Genomic DNA, 23,719 nt, shown 5'->3' with positions numbered 1-23,719 from the left:
CCCTTAAAATCGGGGTGAGGTACAGCGCATATGGCATATTTTTTCTTAAATTGGTACGTCCAAACTATGACAGATTAAGGCTTTTGGTTTGTTGCATCTAATTGGTAATAGATTGAACTTTGTACTGGAGAGAAAAAAAAAAAAAAAAAAACCCACAACCGGAATTAAACGTGAAATTATTGGAAAAATATTGTCTTTTTTAGAAATTTATGGAAAATACAATAACTAAGTTTAAGGATTTTTTATCTCACAAATAACGTATTCGCTTCTGTCTTATCCCGTTTCCTGAATTGTATTTTTAAAGAATAATCTGTTCGTGCATTGGGACAATGACATGCAAATTGTAGATATTTCACATGGATACAACCTCTTTCCAATAAATGTATTAGTAAGTGAGGTGTATATGAATAAAAAATAGCTTCTTTATCAGAGCGAAAATTTCAGATTTTCCGACCTACTTATGTCGACGTTTTCCATTGTTACAACGTAATAAATAAAGATAAGGAAAATTTAAAGACATCATTATAAAGCCGATTAAATTTCCAATAAAGCTGATAAGTAAAAAATACATGTATTATTGGAAGAATATTGAGCAATTTACTGTTAGAAAACGGAGTTAGTTTTGCCATTTTGTTGTAGGTGTTTTTACGATAAAATTCTAAGTATAGAAGTGTTAATGCTTTTATGTTGTTTTATAAAACCATATTAAAGTACAAAGAATATGCTTTATAATCATATATGGGACATGAAAATTTCAATTATTTATATACGGTACAAACTCGTCTAGAAATTTTTTTCTACGGGAGCGTAAATCCAGAAAAAAAAGGTCACACTGGAAATCAGCATAGGCCTACCACGTATGCGCTGCTACTACTCGTTTTCTTTTAGGCTCCACATGTCCCTCAACCATCTGCCTACTTGTAGTGAGTTTTGTTTTCCTCGAGTGACTCGCGTATTTACGCTGAATTTCCCCAGAAAATAAGTTACGTACGACACTGCAATTCGTGTCATCAGATTACTTACGGTAATAAATATTTTCACGCGTCATCGGATTACCAGGGGGTTAAGTCTATTTCACCTGAATAAGGAACTTATTTCGTATTACTGAGGAATGAATGCTAATATCCCTACTTATACACATACGCAAGCAAACATACGTATCCAGAAGTGAAAGTTCGGAATATATAACCTTTTTTGAAAACCTAAATTATTTTTTGTATACAAACCCATCACTTATATCACTACCACATTTGTGAGTAAAAAAAAAAAAAAAACTACCACCTTTCCAAAAAAAAAAGGTTTGCTGGCTGGCTGGCTATACAGCAAGAAAGCTTGGACCTCCAGTTCCATTTAGAAAAGAGCCTTACTTTTAGAAAAGCAAGAAAAATTTGGAAGCTGGCCACCAATTTTTTTCTTTTTAAAATACAGTACTATATTATATGCTTCATTAACGCAAAAAAGGTCTTCAATGTGAGCTGCAGATCAGCAAATAAAAAAAAAAGTATGCTCAACATAGCTAAACTTAACCACTAGGTTAATATTCACTGCAATAGGACTGACCAAGAACACTTGCAAATGACAAAAAGCTTTAAAGTACGAAGTGTTGTAACTGCAGAGGATAAAATCCAGTGTATCTGTACTTATTTCAAACCCAAAGGTTTGCAATTTTAAATCATAAAAACATGGTGATGAGACAGTGAAAACAGGATTTCCAAATCTAAGGCTGATAACTGTAAAAACAAGAGCACGAACCAAAGGAAGCAGCCCTGCCTGCTTAACATGAGAACAGTATATCTTATGTGTTGCTCTATTCAAACAGTAAATAATTGTTGCTAAACAAGGCAATGACTTGAGAACAGTATCTCTTATGTGTTGCTCTATTCAAACAGTAAATAATTGTTGCTAAACAAGGCAATGCATTAATCAAAATGAAGATGCTGATTGCCATTGACAAAGTGTACTGAAACATTAAATCCCTTTTTATTTGTGAAACCCTAGCAGTACCAGCTGAACTCGGTTGAGTCCCTTGTTAGGCTGGGAGGAACGTAGAGAGTAGAGGTCCCCTTTTTGTTTTTGTTTCTTTGTTGATGTCGGCTACCCCCCAAAATTGGGGGAAGTGCCTTGGTATATGTATGTATGTATTTGTGAAATTCACTTCAAATACCATGAAGTGATGTGTATGCAGATGAACAGAAAAGAAAATAAAGGTGCATAATTGAGCATGAGATACTGTAGTCGGAAAAATGAAAAATTAGGAGCTAAAATCTAATACAAGGACTCTCGAAGGTGAGAGTCGCTGACGAAGATATGCACACAAGAAGTGAGGTTCTTAACAGCATGGAACCATAGGCCCAGAAATGCCTTACTGCTAATCAGCCTGCAGTCAATCTCTCCTTACTGTTATTCGTAAAAAAAAGGATGTGTTGAATATTCAAGACCCATTAATGAGGCAATAATATAAAAATGGGTTTGCAAAAATAGAAAAGTAAAAAAAAAATAGGGCAAAAGCCCTCTTACCTCAAGCAGTGACTAATGATAGTTGAAAATGACAATAAATTATAAAATTCTGAAAAAGGGGTGAAAAAACGGGTACATTCAACGTTCTTGATTGTTAAATATAAATCCCTTATCAACGCAATAACTTTCATGAATAAAAATATATAAAAAAATCCATGCTAGAATATCTAGCGCATTTATTTCATCGGTTACGTTACCCTGACTTGGCCATGGACCTTACCATGCTTGAGTTATGTCCAAAGGACAATATGCGACAGAGATACTCTGTATTCTTATGTGAAAAACTATTTCTTTTGAACATGAGTACTGACATACTATGCTATATGTCCATACAGCATAATCCACTGTTTCATGAAATATATTGATGACTTCTTTTGATACATATACAAGTATAAATTTTCGTTTGCGGATAAATTACTACGCATGAAAGTATCGGTATATAAGAGCACCTCCTCCGAGACCCAGAACAACAAAGGCAACACAAATGCTAATCGGTTTAAAAATTAACCTCTTTCTCGCCTCCCATATCTCGTTGGCTCTCTGCTTTTCCACCACTTCCTTGACCTTGGCGGCGGTGGCCTCCTGGCGTTCTCTGCGCTTTCTTTGCCGGACTTCGGTTTCCATGGCTCTGAAATCATAAACATGGCTGTTTCAGATAATTATGGCTAGTTTTAAAATGACATATATATAGATAAAAAGCACAAAACACAATCATTCAAGTTTCAAATAAAATCATATTATTGGTACAGATATAGCGGCAGACAGTTAGCCTCCTCGATTTTGTACAGTACTTAGGCTGGGAGGAACGTAGAGAGTAGAGGTCCCCTTTTTGTTTTTGTTTCTTTGTTGATGTCGGCTACCCCCCAAAATTGGGGGAAGTGCCTTGGTATATGTATGTTTGTACTTGGACCTCTCATTCTTACATCATTTTAAAGAAACAATAAACTCTCTATACTTAGGTATAAGTCCATTGAATCTACTTACATTGAATTGGCATTGTTTGGACTAGTTGCAGGAGAGGAATCTGGTCCAGAACTTTCGTGGCTTGGAGGTTCAGCAGGCAAAGGCGGCAAGCCATCCTCTGTAAGTGGAATACAAATTAGTCAAACATCAGAGAAATAAAAACACAGCAAATGCGTCAGCTCCTGAGAGCAACCTATTGGGTATATATCATTGCTTGTAAGCAAGTAAGAAAAGTCTCAAATTAATCTTATGGTTTCCTACGCAATGTTTCGTTAATAATGGTGAACATTGTTACTAACTTAACATAACAACTCAAGGACACAAACCTTCCAAGCACAATTAATTTCATTTTGAGGTAAACTTTTCCTTACAAAACATTCATTAAGGTTAAACCTATTTCATCCTAAAATGTCCAGGGTACGACATGTTTTGGATTGGATTTATAAATCTGGGCTATATAGCCCTGCGCTGAGGACTGAATCTGGGCTATATAGCCCTGTGCTGAGGACTGAATCTGGGCTATATAGCCCAGTGCTGAGGACTGTGAGACCATTCAGCATCCAAAAGCAACAGGGAGAAAACCTACAATTACACTGAAATAAATGTTGATAAAAAAATGGACAGCAAGGTGGCAGGGGTGAAGAGGAATAGAAGTAACGCTGAAGGATAAAGATGGGCATGTTTTAAATCTACCGACTGGATGGCCTTGTTAGGCCCCTGATTCATGTTTACACTGGAGGCACTCTTAATATAACCCTTAATAGTACTGTACAAGTGTCTTATAAAAATAGAAAATATATGTTAACAAATATAAATACTGTACAGGAATTCAATTCAATATAAAGGAAATTAGGATTTGCTAATTTCACCAAATTGAGGAAACATCATTATTAATTTCCTCAATACATTACATCCAAGAAAAAATTTCAGAGGTCGATATCCTACCCGAAATGTAAACAAACAACTGTTCAAATAGAACTAAATAAAAGTGAATGTAAGAAATTTTACTAAAATTAAATTGCAACGAGAAATAGTCCATCATCCACCAGTACAATAAAAACCTTGTTTTAAACTATCAAGAGTTGTGAAGATAGTATTTCCTATTCTAATTTTTGTTCTTACTTGTTTAACACGCAAGTTTTGTTCGAACTTTGATTACACAAGTTTTGTTCGAACTTTGATAACAGTAATATGTATATGAAATATGCATTTGGTTACAAGGGGGTTCTCTCAAGGGCCTTAGTGTCAATATTTGTAATTTGGCATTAGTTAAGTCCCAAATTTTACTAGATTGAAGAGGTTCAACTAGTATTTACAATTAGCCTAAATGCATGGCCCTAAAAATAACGGATACTTAATACCCAATTCAAAGAAAATACTGCAACATTCATTGTACATTTGACTCATGGATCCCGCGAGCGAGAGAGAGAGAGAGAGAGAGAGAGAGAGAGAGAGAGAGAGATGCTTTCATGCTGTTGTGAAATTACCCTCTAAGCTATATACCTCTGTAGTTTGATTGGACAGGAGAGAGAGAGAGAGAGAGAGAGAGAGAGAGAGAATGCTTTCATGCTGTTGTGAAATTACCCTCTAAGCTATATATCTCTGTAGTTTGATTGGACAGTAGAGAGAGAGAGAGAGAGAGAGAGAGAGAGAGAATGCTTTCATGCTGTTGTGAAATTACCTTCTAAGCTATATACCTCTGTAGTTTGATTGGACAGGGGAGGGAGAGAGAGAGAGAGAGAGAGAGAGAAAGAGAGAGAGAGAGAGAGAGAGAGTGAGTATGAATGATTTGAAGTTTTCTGGCATCCTGACATCGATTGAGAGAACACACACACACACACACACACACTCTCTCTCTCTCTCTCTCTTTAAATATTTGATTTCCTTTCGGAACCATTATTGCATTTTAGAAAATTACAATTATTTAAGCAGTTAATTGTGCTTTAATAAAACATGTATGTGCTTTTGTTTAAAATTTCGGGTGTATTTAATCAATCTAAGTATTTTGGATGCCGTGATCAGATCATATAAACTTATCACAGCACCCAAAATACTTATTGATAAAATACACCCAAAATTTAAAAAAAAAGCACATACATGTTTTATTAAAGCACAATTAACTATTTAAATAATCGAGAGAGAGAGAGAGAGAGAGAGAGAGAGAGAGAGAGATCAGCAGTTGAAAAGTAATCGAATGCCCAGTTTTTTTTTACAGTACTTATTTAAAAGAAACCATTATCATCAAGATGTTCAGAATTTTAGTTTATAAAATAAACCATATTTCTGCTTAAGAAAGTAACGATAACACACTGCGCAGGAGACAACACATAAGAAGTTGCGCCATGCTTCTAGAGTAGCGACATAAGCTACGAGTCTTGAAAGAAATCACAACACTTACAGTAAGTACAGTTAAGCTGTACTGTAGTAATATTAGCGTACATATCGTCGTCGTCGGCGCCCACTCGTGTCCGAGTATTGGGTTCTGTCGTTAGCCATCAGCCTCCTATCTAGAGATGAAGCGGGGTGGAGGAAACAACAGAATGCCAGTAGCAGGGTATATTGTTTTGGGTGGTCGTGGCTTTGCAACGGCCACGCGCACACACTTGGCCCACACCGTTTTCACCGCGGCTCAAGACATATGAGACAGGCGGCTTCTACGATGTTAGTTGCATCGGGCTGCCGGGTTCTTGTTATGTCAAGGCCCGCCTTGTTGCCTGCCCGACAGGCATTGCCCTCTTCCGCCGGCGCTGGGAAGCTCCGCCGTTGGGGTCTTGTTTGGTTTGATTTTGGAGTTTTCCTTCTCCTAGCGTTTGCTTATCTTAAATAAAGGAGAAGGCCTATAGGGGGGTCCAATCTTGGTCTGGTCTCTCAGAACTGGCCTTAGTGGTATGGTTGAGCCTGCCAGGGTGGATAAACTACCCCACCGCCATTGCCCAGCCCATCATCGAGACACTCAAGCCCCTCTACTGCAGCAAAGTGCTGGACCATCAGAGGGGTACATATATTACAGTAATATACAGTACAGTGTCAGTGAGTATTAGGTTACAGTTCAGTACTACTAGATAGGAACAACTTTTGTTATACAGAACAGTAAGGGGATGATGACGACTCGGTAAACTTTACCCCAGCACAACACTTTACTGTAACCTTACTGTGTCAAGTACGTAGTGTACATGTGTGCAAATGTACTATACACTGTACTTATTTTTATAAACTTGTAGAAACCCAATTAAAACAATACTAGATAGTATTTACTGTGTTAATTATCAGCTCGGGCACCCACTCGTGGCAAAGGGCAGTGACATTTTAGGTTAGGAGTTACCCCACCCTAGTGTAGTACTTTCACGCGAAAATTCACTTATCGTGCCTGTGTCTGTTGCCTATCGCGAAAAACAAGGCTTCATATAGTTTCCGACTTTAAAACAATAAGTCACCTCAAACCCCAATTACCACCAAAGATCCAAAACCAGAGAAGTAAAATGAAAAACTAAATTAAAAATATATGGAGGTAAAAGGCCTTGAGAAAATATAGAAGCTAACAGGAACTCCCTTGAGGAAAAGGACTACATACATTTCTCAACCTTGCACAGACGATTAGTTTAAATCATCAAAAAGACTTTATCAAAGATAAAAAGAAAACAAATAATGAAAAAAAAACTCACTAAGCCTTCCATACAGCATCTTAAAATTACGAAAAATAGTGAGGAATAAAAAATCATGTGAAGGCAGGGCCTTTTAGTCTTGAAATTATATTTTCCTCCAAAAAAATAACTTTCTCCTCATAACTCTTTTCCATGTACCTGAACCACTTTCCTGTCCTGAATCTTTTCACTTTATCCTTGTCTGGAGGCTCTTGTTCCATCCTCAAAACTCTTCTTCTTTGCCTTTTATTATAGCTTTTCTTCCCATAAAACACTCTTTGTACTTGCAAAGTTGCACTGAATTTTTAGAATGGACTCGCATGCCAACAATGGATGACGAATCAAAATAAAAAAAAGGGGGGAAAATATATGCAAAAGGTAAACCCTCCATACAGCTATAGTTTACAGAGATAAAATTAAATCAATTCAAAGCCGAGAACAAATTTGGTAATAGGTGGCATAATTCAATTCCGTCTTCCAGCTAATCCATTACTTATCAGCAAAATTCCCAAGTCTAACTCAGCTGACTTTCTAGAATATATGAAAGTGGGGGTTTTTACTTTTAACCCTTTTACCCCCAAAGGACATACTGGTACGTTTCACAAAACCCATCCCTTTACCCCCATGGACGTACCGGTACGTCCTTGCAAAAAAATGCCATAAAACTTTTTTTTTTTCATATTTTTGATAATTTTTTTGAGAAAATTCAAGCATTTTCCAAGAGAATGAGACCAACCTGACCTCTCTATGACAAAAATTAAGGCTGTTAGAGCAATTTAAAAGAAATATACTGCAAAATGTGCTGGGAAAAAAATAACCCCCTGGGGGTTAAGGGTTGGAAATTTCCAAAGAGCCTGGGGGTAAAAGGGTTAAGAACCTGAGTATTCATGAGTAGGCAAATGATTTTCTCTTTGAGGTGGGGAATAAAGTGTCTGGGGTTCATGAAGACAATAAAGAAAAAGAAACAGAACAGATCTTTCTACAATATAAAAATATTGAAAATGCTTCTGTGTACCTTCTCTGGAAATATCTTCATTATCTTCTGGTCCTGTGTCTGATCCTTCACCGTCTAACTCCTGTGCCAACTGACTTTCAATCATGGAGCGGGTCAGGGAGTCGGTTCGTGGGGGTGGCTGTGGCGGCAAATCTTCAACTAGAGAGGGCTCTTCGCTGCTGCTCTCCTCGCACGGATCCTGGAAGGGGATCCAATTACAGCATGAGAAAACACACGAGATAAAACAATACAACTTCCTAAATCATTATCTCTTGCTTGAGGGTATACTCGGGCACATTGTTCTATCTAATTTCTCTTCCTCTTGTTTTGTTAAGAGTATCTATAATTCATATAGGAAATATTTATTTCAATGGTGTTACTCTTCTTAAAATATTTTATCTTTCCTTCTTTCATTTCCTCACTGGGCTAATTTCCCTGTTGGGGCCCCTGGGTTACAGCATCCTGCTTTTCCAACTAGGGTTGTGGCTTAGCAAATAATAATAATAATAATAAAAAGAATAAAAAAGCCATTTAAAGTAACTTGTATTTTTCCTAATGATAAAAACCTTGAGCTCTTTATTTGGGAATATACCATCGGCCAAGTTGGAAGACTAGCCATAAGACTTTTAGCGAGGTATAACTACCACACAGCTAGTTAGCAGGGGGGAGGTGAGGGTAGTACTGGCTACCCAATCACACACACACACCTGTGTTGTCTCGTCACTTTTGATTGCCGGCAGGACTTGAAGGAGAATAGATAATGACGGGACAAATTAGTAATTTGTTCCGTCACTAATACAAACCATTTCACTCTTTATTAGGGAAGATTCACCCTGAGGCGGGTGGAAATCCTAACCAACTGGGTGGTTTTTGACCCGAGGTTTTCCTCCGTGCCATGCACACACACAGAAATAACCCGACACCTCGCTAAAACTTTATGCAATAGCACGCTTTAGCGGCCTGACCAATCCATGTGATTATATGATACCATCAATGTGACTTGTATAGGTAAGAATTCTCAGAAATCGTAGGATTCTTTGACACATCCCTAGACGTTACCCAATTCCCACCTCGCAAATGGGATATGGGGATGTAACAAGTATGTATTTCTATGCCAAGTTACACAAGGGAAATGGTTATAGCCAGCAGACATCGGAGGCCAGCTTGCAGAGCACCGTAGGTACTGTTCCCCAAGAGAGGGAATGATGAATGAAAGGAGACAGTCATTCTTATCCTTCATTCCAGATTTAATCCAGGGTGACCTCTGCCCTCCACCATCTGCTACTTATCCATCAGAGAGCTTGAAGTGCTAAACTGTTTATTGTTCAACAACCATAGTTGTTCCTGTGGGTTATGTCTTGCAGGTAATGGGCAGTGAAAGTCATCTGATGCTTCCACACACCCAATAGAAGATCCTGTGGCACAAAGTAGTTTTTCTTGACTGCTATGGATGCACTAATGTCCCTACTGTCTCAAGCTCTACGTTTCAGTGTCTGCGGAGAAGAATCAGGAGTCAAGGCCAGGTCTGTGACTTTGCGAATCCCTGCCAAGATCGTATTCTTTACAATTCTCCTTTTAACCATCCCTGTGCTGACAAACATTCCATTCAATTGGGGAGGAGCTCCTGAAGCTTGTTTGAGGTAACACCTCAGAGCCCTACCGTGGTACAGTAGCAGTTGATATGGGTCTTCGGTCATGTTATGGTGACTCCCAATCCGGAAGTGTCCGAATCTCTGATCCGTTACTGCTGGACATCCGAGTCTTGGCAATAAACTCAGGGATGAAGACGAGGATTATCTATCTCCATTCCCTCGAATGGGAGACATTGTAGGATAAGACCATAAAGTGCTCTTACTCACTTGGCCGAGGCCAAAGCGAATAGCAAAGACCGTTTCAGGGTCCGGAAAAAGATTTGGTACCTGGCTTAATGGTTCGTAAAGAGCTCCTTTTAGAGACCATACAACAACTAACTTCCCAGTGAGGGCAAGTAAGCTCAAAACTCCGTATGAGGAGAGACAACTGTTTCAATCTAAAGGCAAGGCTCAAGGCTGACCGATAGCCTTTCAATGCCGACAGGAGTTTTTCCCCCCCCAAAAGCCATATATGAAAATCCGCTATTGCTGGAATAGTGGCATCGAGAGGAGAGATACCCCTTCTTTGACCTCAACCACAAAAGGCTGCCCACATAAGTTTGGTACACTGCAGCTGAAGATTTCCGGAAGTATCCGGCCATCTCTTCCGCAACGAGTTGCGAAAATCCTCTCTTCGCAAGGATTTGCTGGATAACCTCTAGGCGTGAAGACATAGGGACTTGACGGCTTTGTGGTAAATCTAACGTGCCATTGTCCAAGTAGATCGTGACGTGGAGGGAGTTCTCTCAGGACTTCTGTTGGCAGATGAAGAAGGTCTGGGATGCCATAGCGGGGCTGAGGGTCATTGCCAAGTTGGACAAAATTGCCTTGTTGAGGAAACGCATATTATTATTATTATTATTACTTGCTACGCTACAACCCTTGTTGGAAAAGCAGGATGCTATAAGCCCAGGGGCTCAAACAGGGAAAATAGCCCAATGAGGAAAGGGAACAAGGAAAAATAGAATATTTTAAGAACAGTAATAACATTAAAATGAATATAACCTATAAAAACTATGAAAACTTTAACAAAACATGAGGAAGAAAAATAAGAGAATAGTGTGCCCGAATGTATCCTCAAGCAAGGTGGGACAACATCGATGTTGTCCCACCATTGTTGAAATGCATCTTACCAGAACGCCTGGGGATACATTACTGGGGAACAGTACAGCGGGAGCCTGCTGTTTAGAGGTGTTGCAAATAGATCCACCATCGGTGAACAGCACAAAGTCAGGCCTTTGTTGGCACCTAGACGATACAAAAACCACTGGCATGAAGTGCTCGGGTCTGACTACTCGTGTGATCTTGTCTTACTACTCGTGTCATCATGTCTGCCGTCTCCATCCTGAACGAAGTCTGTTGAACAAACCTGTTCAGGGAGAGAGGTCGAATACTGATATCCAGCCTCTAGGTGCCTTTTCTACAAAAAAAAAAAAACCGACTGTAGAAGCCTGGAAATCCCATTGTTGGACGTGTTCTTCTTTCCTGGGGGACAGGAGGTTGCGAGGCGGCATTCCCTCTCTTGTGACCTTGTGATGTAATAATGTACTCGTGCTCATGACGTAAAGCCTGAGTCTGGATGTCCGTGCGAGCGCTTGGGTTTGAGTACTGTCAAGAAACTCGCTCTCAAACCTCAAAAGGTGGATGGGTATGTGATGATGCATATGCCTTTCTCGTCGAACTGCGGTTTATTATTCCCCTGGCGACAACTCGGTCACATGATGGGGAACGCGAACAACAGTCATAAGCTCTTCGTTCAACTTGGATTACCTATTAACGAGCCACAGTTACGTGAGCATCACTCATCAGTAATCTCGTGGGAGTTTGGCGAGCAGTCCTGTGCTAGAGCATTCGCTATAGGGACTAAACAAATCATGCTAGTTGGACGAGTCATGGTTGAAGAAGAGATGAGTACTTCTGGAGGGGTATCCCAGCTGCCTCCATAATGACTTGTGACTCAGGAAAAGTTATACCATTTTGCATTCGCTTCACTAGGGCTAGGTTAGTTTCTATATTTACCCCAAAGAAGTAAAACCTGTCAAGGATCTCTTTTATTTTCAATACAAATTGATTCTTATGAGTATTACTCTTTAGGGCTTATGTAATATCCAGTAACATTCCCAGAGTTAAATGTGTTGATGTTACTTCACCCTTTGGAACAACTTTTGGCACTTACTTAAGAAGGGAGATTTCTGGTATCACAATGTCTCTCCCACAGGGAGAGAAATGGTGGGCATCATGAGTATGCGATCCATAATGATGTCTTCCAGTACATCCTCGACGTCTTCTACTTCTCCTCCTCTGGAAGTTGCTAACAGTTTGCCTTATACCAGGTCATAAAGGCCGATGACGACACTCACGGGGAGAAGAGACAGCACAACCAGTTGATACACCCTTAGCGCTTTTCCAGGTTAGGGAAGACACTGAAGGTATAAAGAAGGGCGGCACCCTTCCCCTTCAGACTAGGCAGCAGCAAAACCTTCTTCCTCCAACAGAGCACACCGATGTTCAAGGAATGCCGGCCTACGCTGTACTGAGTGGTTGTCGTCGTCACAAGGCCACAAAAGTAAGGGAATAAACAGCAAACAGGAATATGGATATCGGTAAGTTTGCACAGGTAACTGTCTCAGCTACAGTTATTGAGAAACAACTGCAAATCCTTCCTTCCTTCTAAATACCCCTTCCACATGACAATTTGCCAACATACATACATACACATACCAAGCCACTTCCCCCAATTTTGGGGGGTAGCCGACATCAAACAAATGAAACAAAAAAGGGGACCCCTCCTCTCTACGTTTCTCCCAGCCTGACAAGGGACTCAACCGAGTTCGGCTGGTACTGCTAGGGTGCCACAGCCCACCATCCCCTGTTATCCACCACAGATGAAGCTTCATAACGCTGAATCCCCTACTGCTGCTACCTCTGCGGTCATCCAAGGCACTGGAGGAAGCAGCAGGGCCTACCAGAACTGCGTCACAATCGCCCACCATTCACTCCTACTTCTAGCACGCTCTCTTGCCTCTCTCACATCTATCCTCCTATCACCCAGAGATTCCTTCACACCATCCACCCACCCAAACCTTGGCCTTCCTCTTGTACTTCTCCCATCAACTCTTGCATTCATCACTTTCTTTAGCAGACAGCCATTTTCCATTCTCTCAACATGGCCAAACCATCAACACATTCATATCCACTCTAACTGCTAACTCATTTCTTACACCCGTTCTCACCCTCAATACTTCATTCCTAACACTATCTACTCGAGATACACCAGCCATACTCCTTAAACACTTCATCTCAAACACATTCAATTTCTGTCTCTCCGTCACTTTCATTCCCCACAACTCCGATCCATACATGACAGTTGGTACAATCACTTTCTCATACAGAACTCTCTTTACATTCATGCCCAACCCCCTATTTTTTACTACTCCCTTAACTGCCACCAACTCTTTGCATCCTTCATTCACTCTCTGACGTACATCTGCTTCCACTCAACCATTTGCTGCAACAACAGACCCCAAGTACTTAAACTGATCCACCTCTTCAAGTAACTCTCCATTCAACATGACATTCAACCTCACACCACCTTCCCTTCTCGTACATCTCATAACCTTACTCTTACTCATATTAACTCTCAACTTCCTTCTCTCACACACTCTTCCAAATTCTGTCACTAATCAGCCAAGATTCTCTTCTGTGTCTGCAACCAACAACTGATTTACCTCCCATTCATGGTCATTCTCGTCTACCAGTTTCAATCCTCGTCCAAGAACTCTAGCATTCACCTCTCTCACCACTCCATCTACATACAAGTTAAACAACCACGGCGACATCATACATCCCTGTCTCAGCCCCACTCTCACCGGAAACCAATTGCTCACTTCATTTCCTATCCTAACACATGCTTTACTACCTTTGTAGAAACTTCTCACTGCTTGCAACAACCTTCCACCAACTCCATATAACCTCATCACATTCCAAATTGCGTACCTATCAACTCTATCATACGCTTTCTCCAGATCTACAAATGCAATATATACCTCTTTACCTTTTGCTAAATATTTCTCGCATATCTGCCTAACTGTAAAAATCTGATTCATACAACCCCTACCTCTTCTAAACCCACCCCGTACTTCTAAGATTGCATTCTCTGTTTTATCCTTAATCCTATTAATCAGTACTCTACCATACACTTTTTCAACTACACTCAACAAACTAATACCCCTCGAATTACAACACTCATGCACATCTCCCTTACCCTTATATAGTGGTACAATATACGCACAAACCCAATCTACTGGTACCATTGACAACACAAAACACATATTAAACAATCTCACCAACCATTCAAGTACAGTCACACCCCCCCCTTCAACATATTTGCCAACATATTTAACTAAAATAAAAAGAGAGAGATCAAAATAGCCAGATGAAGATGCCAGAAGTACAATATGGCTGTATTATCGGCCTGTGGAAAGCAAAGTGGGCCTTCAGTGGCCTGTTGGGTGAGGAGGGAAAACTACTTCCCCCTTCAGTTAACTACTGCCACCTCATTGAAGTTTTAACAACTGTGTTCAGCTTTGCTGTAAGCATACTACTACTAAAGCTTGACAGTTTGTAGTCCTATGAGAATAAATAGCATTTATGACCTAAAACAAAAGTCTGTATGCCTTCCATTCATTTAAGAACATCTTGGTAAGAGTGATACAAAGTGAACTTTCCCAAAATGATAATTCTGAGACTGACCAAGTCGCACTGATTAAGATTATCATTGTAAAGTTGGCTTGTTGGTAATTGCACATAACCCAATCAAATTTCCAAGGACTAGTAATGATCCTATTTTCAGGCCACAGTTTCATTTTCAAATTCAAGTTGGTTAAAGGCCCAAAACCCTTAATTCACAAGCAACTCACCTTTCCGTTAACTTCTCCTATTTTGTGAGCTCCATACACAATGGCCTGGTATGAGAAACGAAGTTGGTCCGGGGTTTGGATCAGTCCCATCCGTTGCTTACGCATATCTAGTAAGACTTCTAGCACCTTTCCAGCGTCAGAATTGCATAACCCTTGCGATAACTGTAAGAATAAAAGATAAGATTAATGAAAGTCGATCACACACTAAAAATTAATGTATTATTAAAAGAATCCATCTTCTAATTACTATTCATAATTGAGACCTAGTGTGTATTGGGTAAATGTTGGAATAGAGCCATATCTTGTATGTAACTCAATTCTCTTTTTTAAACTAGTTTATTAACCCTTTCGCCCCCAAAGGACGTACCGGAATGTTCTTGCAAAACACTGTTATTTACATCGTTTTTGATAACTTTATGAGAAACTTCAGGCATTTTCCAAAAGAATGAGACCAACCTGACCTCTCTATAACAAAAATTAAGGCTGTTAGAGCAATTAAAAAAAAATATATATATATATAGCAAAATGTGCTCGAAATTTAACTTTACCTTGGGGGTAAAGGGGTTTTACCTTGTATGAGGGACATGTGTTTGTAGTTATGAATTTAAAGCTTTTAAGTCTCATTCATATTCAGCCTACAATGTTTCTTTATTTCATGTACTTATTACTAGTGTTAAAGTATAACTAAACATAACAAAAACCTAAATAACAATTTACCATCATCAGAAAACTATCGACAAGACAAAATGTTCCTGATCGGCCAATGCCCGCGGAGCAATGAACAATTGATGGTCCAACGTCTGGTTCTAGGACGCCACTTGCTCGTACAACATTAAGGAACTTGTAGAAAGCCTCTGGAGACTGTGGAACACCAAAGTCTGGCCAAGTGGTATAATGGAAATGTAAAATTGTTCTACTGACACCAGACGATACCTCTGTTAATCTGTAAATAGATGTTGGGATAACCATCAATTCATTTCCCCATTAATGTCCTCTACATGTGGCTCAGATTGAAACCTTTAAAAGATTGTGAGATGAAAGATTACGAGTAAGTTACATTTCAATATGGAATTATCATGAAATCATATCCCTGAAAATAATACAGTTAGCCAAGACTGTAGCATCCCTGATTGGGTACAAGGCAAAACTGGATTTTGAATACAGCAAAATATTTCCAAAATATAATGTACTGTATATCATGTAAACATACCCTGTAGTAAATATAAGTATCAAGGGCAATATTTGCACAGGAGACATGAATGCTATTACAACTATCAAAATAAAAAACAAACAAACCTAAGAGTAGTATAGTTGTAGTGCGAATGATGATCAACATTGAGGAGGTCTACTTTAAGGCCTGCTGTCGATATATCCATGGAATCTTCCCCGCCTTCGCTGGTCCCAACAGGCCAATACTGATGGCATTTTATCTGTAACATACAATGCAAAGTATTAAAATATGCAAGATATGACAAATTAGGAATAATTTGTATTTTTCCTAACTATACAAAACTGAAGCTCTTTACATAGGGAGTATTATTTTACCCCTAGGTGAAAACCAGCCATTAAGATTTTGCAAGGTGTAACTAACCTGCACTAGTTAGTGGGAGAGGGGATACCGAGCACTAATAAACACTGTTGCTTTAAAATTGCGGCAGGATTAATGGGGTAAGGTGATAGCAGGACCAGTATGTGTAAAGAGCTTCAGGTTTGTATAGTTAGGAAAAATACAAATTCTTCCAAATTTGTCATATTTCTAGCACTAGATACAAACATTATGCTCTTTACACAGGAGACTCCCCTCATGGAGGGTGGAGGTCCCTAAAACCAACTGGCTGGAGACTGTTCTGGGGTGTCCCTCTTTGCTACATACATACTGTTTAGACGGAACCCTGACACCTCGTGATCCTAAAGGACATCCTGGGCATAAGGTGCTAGCGTAGAATTTAGCAACGTGACTTGACCAGGTAAGCGTAAGGTTGGAGCTACATCCCTCATTTAACCTAGGCATTGCCAGACTCCACCTCGCTTGGAAGACGGGGACATACATATACATCAGGTTACGCAAAGAGCATGGTACCCACCTGCAGTCAAAGGAGGTCAGCTTGCCGAGTTCCTCGGCAGCTGAGCCCAAAGGGAAGGGAGATAGATATAGGAAGTGGCCATTCTAGTCCTACTCGCACGTAACATCTGCCCTCAACCAACTGCTACTTGTCATACAAGGGAGCTGAGGTGTTAGTTGACCAGGTTTTGCGCTTCCACAATAGGGCCTAAGGAGAACATTATGTCTTGTAGGTAGTGGGCTGTGAACATAGTCTATCATTTCCACACGCTTGCTTGTAACACCTGCGTCAAATTCTTTTTGAACGCTATGGATATACTGATAACTTTGACGTCATGGGCACGGGAAAAGCAACTGGGTCTTGTTGAATGGTTCTCTCAATTACTTGACTGATCCAGGAAGAAATAGAGTTCTTTGTGATATACCTTTTTTTCTTCCCCATGCTTACGAAGAGCCTGTTAATCTGTGGGAGAGCTTTTTTGGTTCTTTACAAGTACCTCCTCTGATCAGTTACAGACTGGAGACTCTCAATCCAGATGGGCCCAAAATCTAGAATGCTACAGTCAGATTTTGAGGCTTAGCTACAAACTTAGGGACGAAACCGAGTGTCAATGGCCCCATCGCCTTGAATGGGAGATGTCATAGGACAGAGGCCAGAACTAGAGGGAAGAACATCTTTAGGGTCAAGTTTTGATCTGAGGCTTAACGAAGAGGTTCGTAAGGTTCTCCAGTCGGTGAACGTAGAACCTTAACAGCGTTCCAAGGAGGAGATGTGACTCCTAACTGAGCGCATGTGCACTCAAAAGTTCATATGAGTAGAGAAAACTCCATCGAGGAGGAAATGTTATCTTTATTCAGCTTGATGATGCTCAAGGCCGAGGGATAGTTTTTTCCTCCCGGAGGTACAATAAGAACTACTCTATTGTTGGAATAGTGGCACTGAGAGGAGCGATAACCCGTCCACAAAACTAGCCACAAAAGACGGACCACTTTCCATGATATACAGAGGCAGACCACTCCCGGAGGTATTCTGTCATGCTCTTCGCAACTGTTCTCGAAAAGCCTTCCTTTTCAAGCAATTGCTGGATAACCTCCAGGCGTGAAGACGAAGCGAAGGAATCTCTTGATGGAATATCTTCGCATGTGGTTGTCTCAGATCAGAAAGTGTGGGGAGTTCCCTCAGTGTCTCTGTGAGCAAACATAGGTCGGGAAACCATGCTGCATGATCCCACAGCAGAGCTATCAGGGACATCGACAGATCTTGAGATGCCCTGACTTTAAAAGCATCCTTACTAGGCAGAAGGGGGGAATGCATAGATGTCCACCCTGTCCCAAGAGCGTTGGAAGGCATCTTGACAAAACGACTGTGGGTCCAGTACTTGAGAGCAGTACACTTGAAGCTTTTGGTTGTGGGACATTGCAAACAGTTTGATTGTCGGTAAACCCCACAAAGTCAAATCTTTCATGGCTATCTGTTGTTTCAAGGACCATTTGGAGCCTAATATTCGAGTCCTCCTGTTCATTCTTCCCTGGAATGAATCGAGCTGTACGATGCCCGGACTTTAAAAGTATCCTTACTAGGCAAAAGGGGGGAATGCATAGATGTCCACCCTGTCCCGAGAGTGTTGGAAGGCGTCTTGACAAAACGTCTGTGGGTCCAGTACTGGAGAGCAGTACACTTGAAGCTTTTGGTTGAGGGACGTTGCAAACAATTTGATTGTCGGTAAACCCCACAAAGTCAAAACTTTCATGGCTATCTGTTGTTTCAAGGACCATTTGGAGCTTTATTCGAGTCCTCCTGTTCATTCTTCCCTAGAATGAACCGAACTGTACAATGCCCGGACTTTAAAAGCATCATTACTAGGCAGAAGGGGGGAATACATAGATGTCCACCCTGTCCCAAGAGTGTTGGAAGGCATCTTAACAAAATGCCTATGGGTCCAGTACTGGAGAGCAGTACACTTGAAGCTTTTGGTTGAGGGACGATACAAACAATTTGATTGTCGGTAAACCCCACAAAGTCAAAACTTTCATGGCTATCTGTTGTTTCAAGGACCATTTGGAGCCTGCTATCCGAGTCGTCCTGTTCATTCTTCCCTGGAATGAACCGAGCTGTAAGAGCTACCAAATTGTTTTCCGTCCATCTGAGGATTTCTACAACCAGTTGGAATAGGGACTATGAATGTGTATTTCCTCGTTTGTTTGTGTGTGACACTACCGTCATGTTGTTGCTCATCAACATCAAGGAGTGCCCTGAAAGGAGCTGATGGAAGTGCTTGAGGGCTAGAAAGGCTGCCCTCATTTCCAGGAGATATATGTGGCACAATCCAATCCCGGACCCAACCTCCAGTCAGCCACCATCTTTGCCTCAGCTACCTTACATTTTACTTCCACATTTTTCTTAATATCTTTCATACTTCTCTACACTATTACTCTGCAGCCATTCTTCAAATGCCCTCTTTTTCTCTTCCACTTTTATCTTCACTTATTCATTCCACCATTCACTACCCTTCCTCATGTTCCCTCAAACAATCCTCTTGCCACACGTCATGTGCAATCCCAACAAAATTTTCTCTTACTGCAAGTTTAATAAGAGAAAAATTACCAGTTTCTTTCACTTTCACTCTGTCATATGCCCCGTCCAACCTTTCTTGATATTCACTTTTTACCTCTGGTTTTATTAACTCTTCAACCTTCGCTACCTCCCTTTTACATTCACCCCCTCCACTCTTTGGCTACAAATTATTTTCCTTCAACCAAAAAATGATTAGACATACAGTTAGCCATACCCCTTAACACGTGCACATCTTTCAATCTTCCAAACATCCATCTAGTTATCAACACATATTCCATTAATGTCCTTTCTACCACTCATACCCACGTATACTTGTTATTATCTACTTTTTTTTTTAAACTACAACTTATTACCAACTCTTGCTCAACCCACATATCTACCAGCTACTCACCACTCTCATTTTCACCTGGTATGCCATACTTCCCGATGACACTTTCTACCTCTCTTAGCACCCACTCTATCATTTAAGTCACCCATGACAACTATAATTCCTTCTACACACCTAGTTAAATCATTTCAGAATTTATTCCGCTCTTCACTTTTCTCACAACCTGGCCCATACGCATGAACAAAAGCCTAACATTCCTTACCCAACTTAACCCTTACCCACATTAACCTAGATGATACCTCCTTCCATTCCACACTTTATCTGTTATCCTTTCACTCTGCAATAAAGCCACACCCTCTCTTGCTCTTCCCCTTTCAATCCCAGACACTCTACCAGTCACTTCACCCTTCCATTTTATCTTTGTCTCACACAAGGCCAACATATCCATCCCTCTATTCCCACATCTTTTATTTCTATCGCATTACATCCACACACATTCAGACACCCCAAAACTAGAGCTTGAGGAGCAGTCACTCTCCCCTCAGCTCCTCTTCTTTCATATTTCTCAGGAAAAAAATTAAAAGAGAGGGGAGTTCCCAGTCCCCTTGTCTTAATGGGTGGTTTTCAGCTAGTTCCAAAAAAAATACTCCCTATATAAGGTTTGTATCTAGTGCCAGAACAATTCTACATTATATTTCATTTTTGTACCATAACTAGGATACAGTACACATCCTTGATTCAGCATTAAATCAAGAAAACCGTCGGTGAAAAAATTCCACCGGCTTATAGCTTGCAATACCAGAAATATAAATACCAAACAAACCTACACAATGCATTAGCGAGAAGTACAAAAACTAAGTCCCAACTAAACTCACCTGATTTTTTTCAATTATCTTGTTCAACATTATAATCCCTTTCACTCTTTGCTGCCATACCATCAGCCAAAAATGAGGCGATGTTTGCGGCAGTGGTCCCTGGGCTAATATGTACGATCTGTTGACACATTCCACCTGTAAAGGTTAAATGAAATCAGGGGTTAAATGAAGAACAAAGCATAATTCACAACAATAGGGGTTAAATGAAGAACAAAGCATAATTCACAACAATAGGGGTTAAATGAAGAACAAAGCATAATTCACAACAGTAGGGGTTAAATGAAGAACAAAGCATAATTCACAACAATAGGGGTTAAAAGAAGAACAAAGCATAATTCACAATAATTAGCAGACCATAAACATTTTGAGAATTAACAAAATAAAAGGAGAACTGGACTGGAGCAATTACCTTGACAAGAGATGCATTTATATAATCTGTATTAGAGCCAGAGATGACTATCCTGGTGTGATCGTAGGGGAGCACATCTCTGTAACGGTTGAGGGACTTGTTTATCCCGGATTTGGCTGCAGTACAAGGCAAATTGTACGACCCTTCGCTTCGCACACGCTGTAAAAACAAAAACAAATCTTTTAAAGATTGATGGGAATGTGCATTCATAAAAAACTATTAATACTAAACAAATAGTATGTTCTTTAATCTTTAATAGCAACTACACATACATAAGGAACTCTCCTATGTTGCACAGATTTGACCACAAAGTAGTATTACTTTGGCCAAAAAAATACACAACTTTATGGCAATTCTATGCAAACAGGTATAAAAAATCTATAATACAGAAGCCATAGTCTTTCTCGTAGATATAGCCACAGCAAAGCTGAAATGACCCAGGCTCCAAAATATTTGGGCATGGTATGCCCCGGGGAATCTTCTTATTTTTTAACACTGTAAGAAGATTCCTATCATCTTAAAAAGGAGAGTCTATGATCAGTGTATCCTCCCCACTGTCACCTATGGGGCCGAAACTTGGAAACTAACAAAAAAGCTTTCCCTTAAATTACGAACAATGCAGAGGGCACATGAGAGAATTATGCTAAATCTAACATGGAAGGATAGAAAAACAGCTAAATGGATACGTCAAAAAACTAAAGTAATGGACATCCTTGAAACCATTAGCAAGCTCAAATGGAACTGGGCAGGGCACATTGCCAAGATGACAGACAACCGATGGACATCACGAACAACCTTCTGGACACCCCGAGGATACACAAGAAACCGAGGAAGACAAAAAACCCGCTGGCGAGATGACTTAGACCAACATAAGCAACAGTGGCACAGAATAGCTTGCGATAGACGTCTGTGGAGAAACCTGGGGAAGGCCTACATCCAACAAAGGACTTTTGAAGGCTGAAATGATGATGATGATGATGATGATGATGCCCCGGGAAATATCCCCAAACAATCAGTATACTGACTATTCAGTCTTTCTCCTGCCACTAAGAGATAGAAAGTGGGGTCGATATGAAGCAGGATTATCATTGAGAATTACGGGTTTGTAGTCAGGGAAAAAATTCAAATACCTTTCTAGATTTGCAACTAGGTCTGATGGAGGCAAACCTTACATCTTTTGTGAGGAGACTCACTCCTTAACTGGGACGTATTATTATTAAACAGATTGGGCTATGATAGCCTGGTGATCTGCTGGACTCGGGTTCAAGGCCCGCTCACCCTCGACAGTTTCTTGTAGTGCCTCTAACTTCACCATCATTGTGACCTAAGGATGGGATTTTGGGAGAGCCTATAGGTCTACCTGCTGAGACATCAGCAGCCATTGCCTGGCCCTCCCTGGTCCTTGCTTGAGTGGAGAGGGGCCTTGGGTGCAGATCATTTTATATATGGCCAGTTTCCAGGGCATTATTATTATTACTAGCTATGCTACAACCTTAGTTGGAAAAGCAAGATGCTTTAAGCCCAAGGGCTCCAACAGGGAAAAATAGCCTAGTGAGGAAAGGAAATGAACGATATAAGAAATAATGAACAATTAAAATCAAATACTTTAAAAACAGTAACAACATCGAAAGAGATATTTTATATTTAAACTATAAAAAGGCTGTGCTTGACTTGAAGAACACCAGGTTCTCCCTCGTAACAGGTTGAAACCATAGGCACAGGTCCAAATGGGCTTGGTCGCCCAACAGGCACGATGTGGGCAATTACCCCTTGGAGTTATAACCTACGAACAGTATCTTCCTCTTAACAGGTTAAACCATGATGCACAGGACCCGAAGGGCATGGCCTCGCAAAGTTCCATGAGCTTTGCTGTGGCCCACAAGCATGATGTAGGAAATTATTATTATTATTATTACTTGCTAAGCTACAATCCTAGTTGAAAGAGCAGGATGCTATAAGCCCATAGGCTCCAACATGGAAAATAGCCCAGTGAGAAAAGGCAATAAGGAAATAAACTAAAAAAGATGTTTAGGAATAACATTAAAATAGATCTTTCATATACAAACTACTCTTCTACCCTTACAAAGAGGCAAGTAGCCACTGAATTATTAAATTGCAACAGTTAACACTTGAGAGAGAATTGTTTGGTAATCTCAGTGTTGTTTGGTGTATGAGGATAGAGGAGAATGTGTATAGAGTTATTAGCCTACAAGCAGTTTCTCCCTCATAGGAGGCTGAATCCACGAGGGCACAATCCAGCATGCATGGTGTCGGCAATATCTACGAAGAGTTATAGCCTACAAGATTTGTCGATGGGAGAGACGACGACCACAATCAGTCGACAGACATCACCATCTGCAGCAATGACCCTAAAGGGAAATTGCTTGCGAAACAAGTTTCATACCCTGAGAACAAGTTTCATACCCTGAGCAGGAAATGCAAGCGGTTACTTAACTCTTCCGCTGCCAAGCTTCGAACAGCAAGAGGCATGGACTAATCCTATTCCTACTGGAGGAATTCCCTGGGGGCAAAACCACTCAGACGAAGGGAGTCTCTCCACGAGGCGGAAAAGTCGACCAACAACTGTTGGCAATTCTCCCCGTAAGAGGGAAGATTACCGGACAGTGGTTTGTGGAGATAACTCTCCCTTGGAAGAAAAAGTTGTCGAACACCTGGTGGAGGTCAACTCTCCCGCGGAAGGAGAAAGTTGTCCAACACATGGAGGCGGACCTCCAGGCAGCGCTCTCTACTTCCTGTCTATAAGCAGTGTTCAAGTTGACAGGTGACATCGAGGGCTGCCTCTAA

At 40.5% G+C, this 23,719-nt stretch overlaps 1 protein-coding gene across 2 annotated transcripts in view; it reads right to left on the bottom strand.

The window, feature by feature from the left end:
• LOC137632789 (tyrosine-protein phosphatase non-receptor type 2-like) overlaps positions 1-23,719 on the bottom strand; it is a 63,303-nt gene that overhangs the window by 27,492 nt on the left and 12,092 nt on the right. The window contains exons 2-9 of one of the 2 annotated variants that reach the window (XM_068364876.1): positions 20,915-21,073; positions 20,506-20,640; positions 15,962-16,095; positions 15,383-15,608; positions 14,666-14,827; positions 8,137-8,314; positions 3,502-3,598; positions 3,026-3,145 (exon numbers count right to left, since the gene is read on the bottom strand). In XM_068364876.1, the coding sequence (XP_068220977.1) occupies positions 3,026-3,145; positions 3,502-3,598; positions 8,137-8,314; positions 14,666-14,827; positions 15,383-15,608; positions 15,962-16,095; positions 20,506-20,640; positions 20,915-21,073 (1,211 nt within the window). Of the gene's footprint in view, positions 1-2,379; positions 3,146-3,501; positions 3,599-8,136; positions 8,315-14,665; positions 14,828-15,382; positions 15,609-15,961; positions 16,096-20,505; positions 20,641-20,914; positions 21,074-23,719 lie in introns of those variants that run through there. The other variant, XM_068364875.1, reaches the window with a different exon arrangement.

Source organism: Palaemon carinicauda, chromosome 42 (assembly GCF_036898095.1).
Source record: "Palaemon carinicauda isolate YSFRI2023 chromosome 42, ASM3689809v2, whole genome shotgun sequence".
NCBI classification, from domain to species: Eukaryota; Metazoa; Arthropoda; class Malacostraca; order Decapoda; family Palaemonidae; genus Palaemon; species Palaemon carinicauda.
Note: the sequence above shows the minus strand (reverse complement) of the source record. Positions and strands in the feature narration are given on the sequence as shown.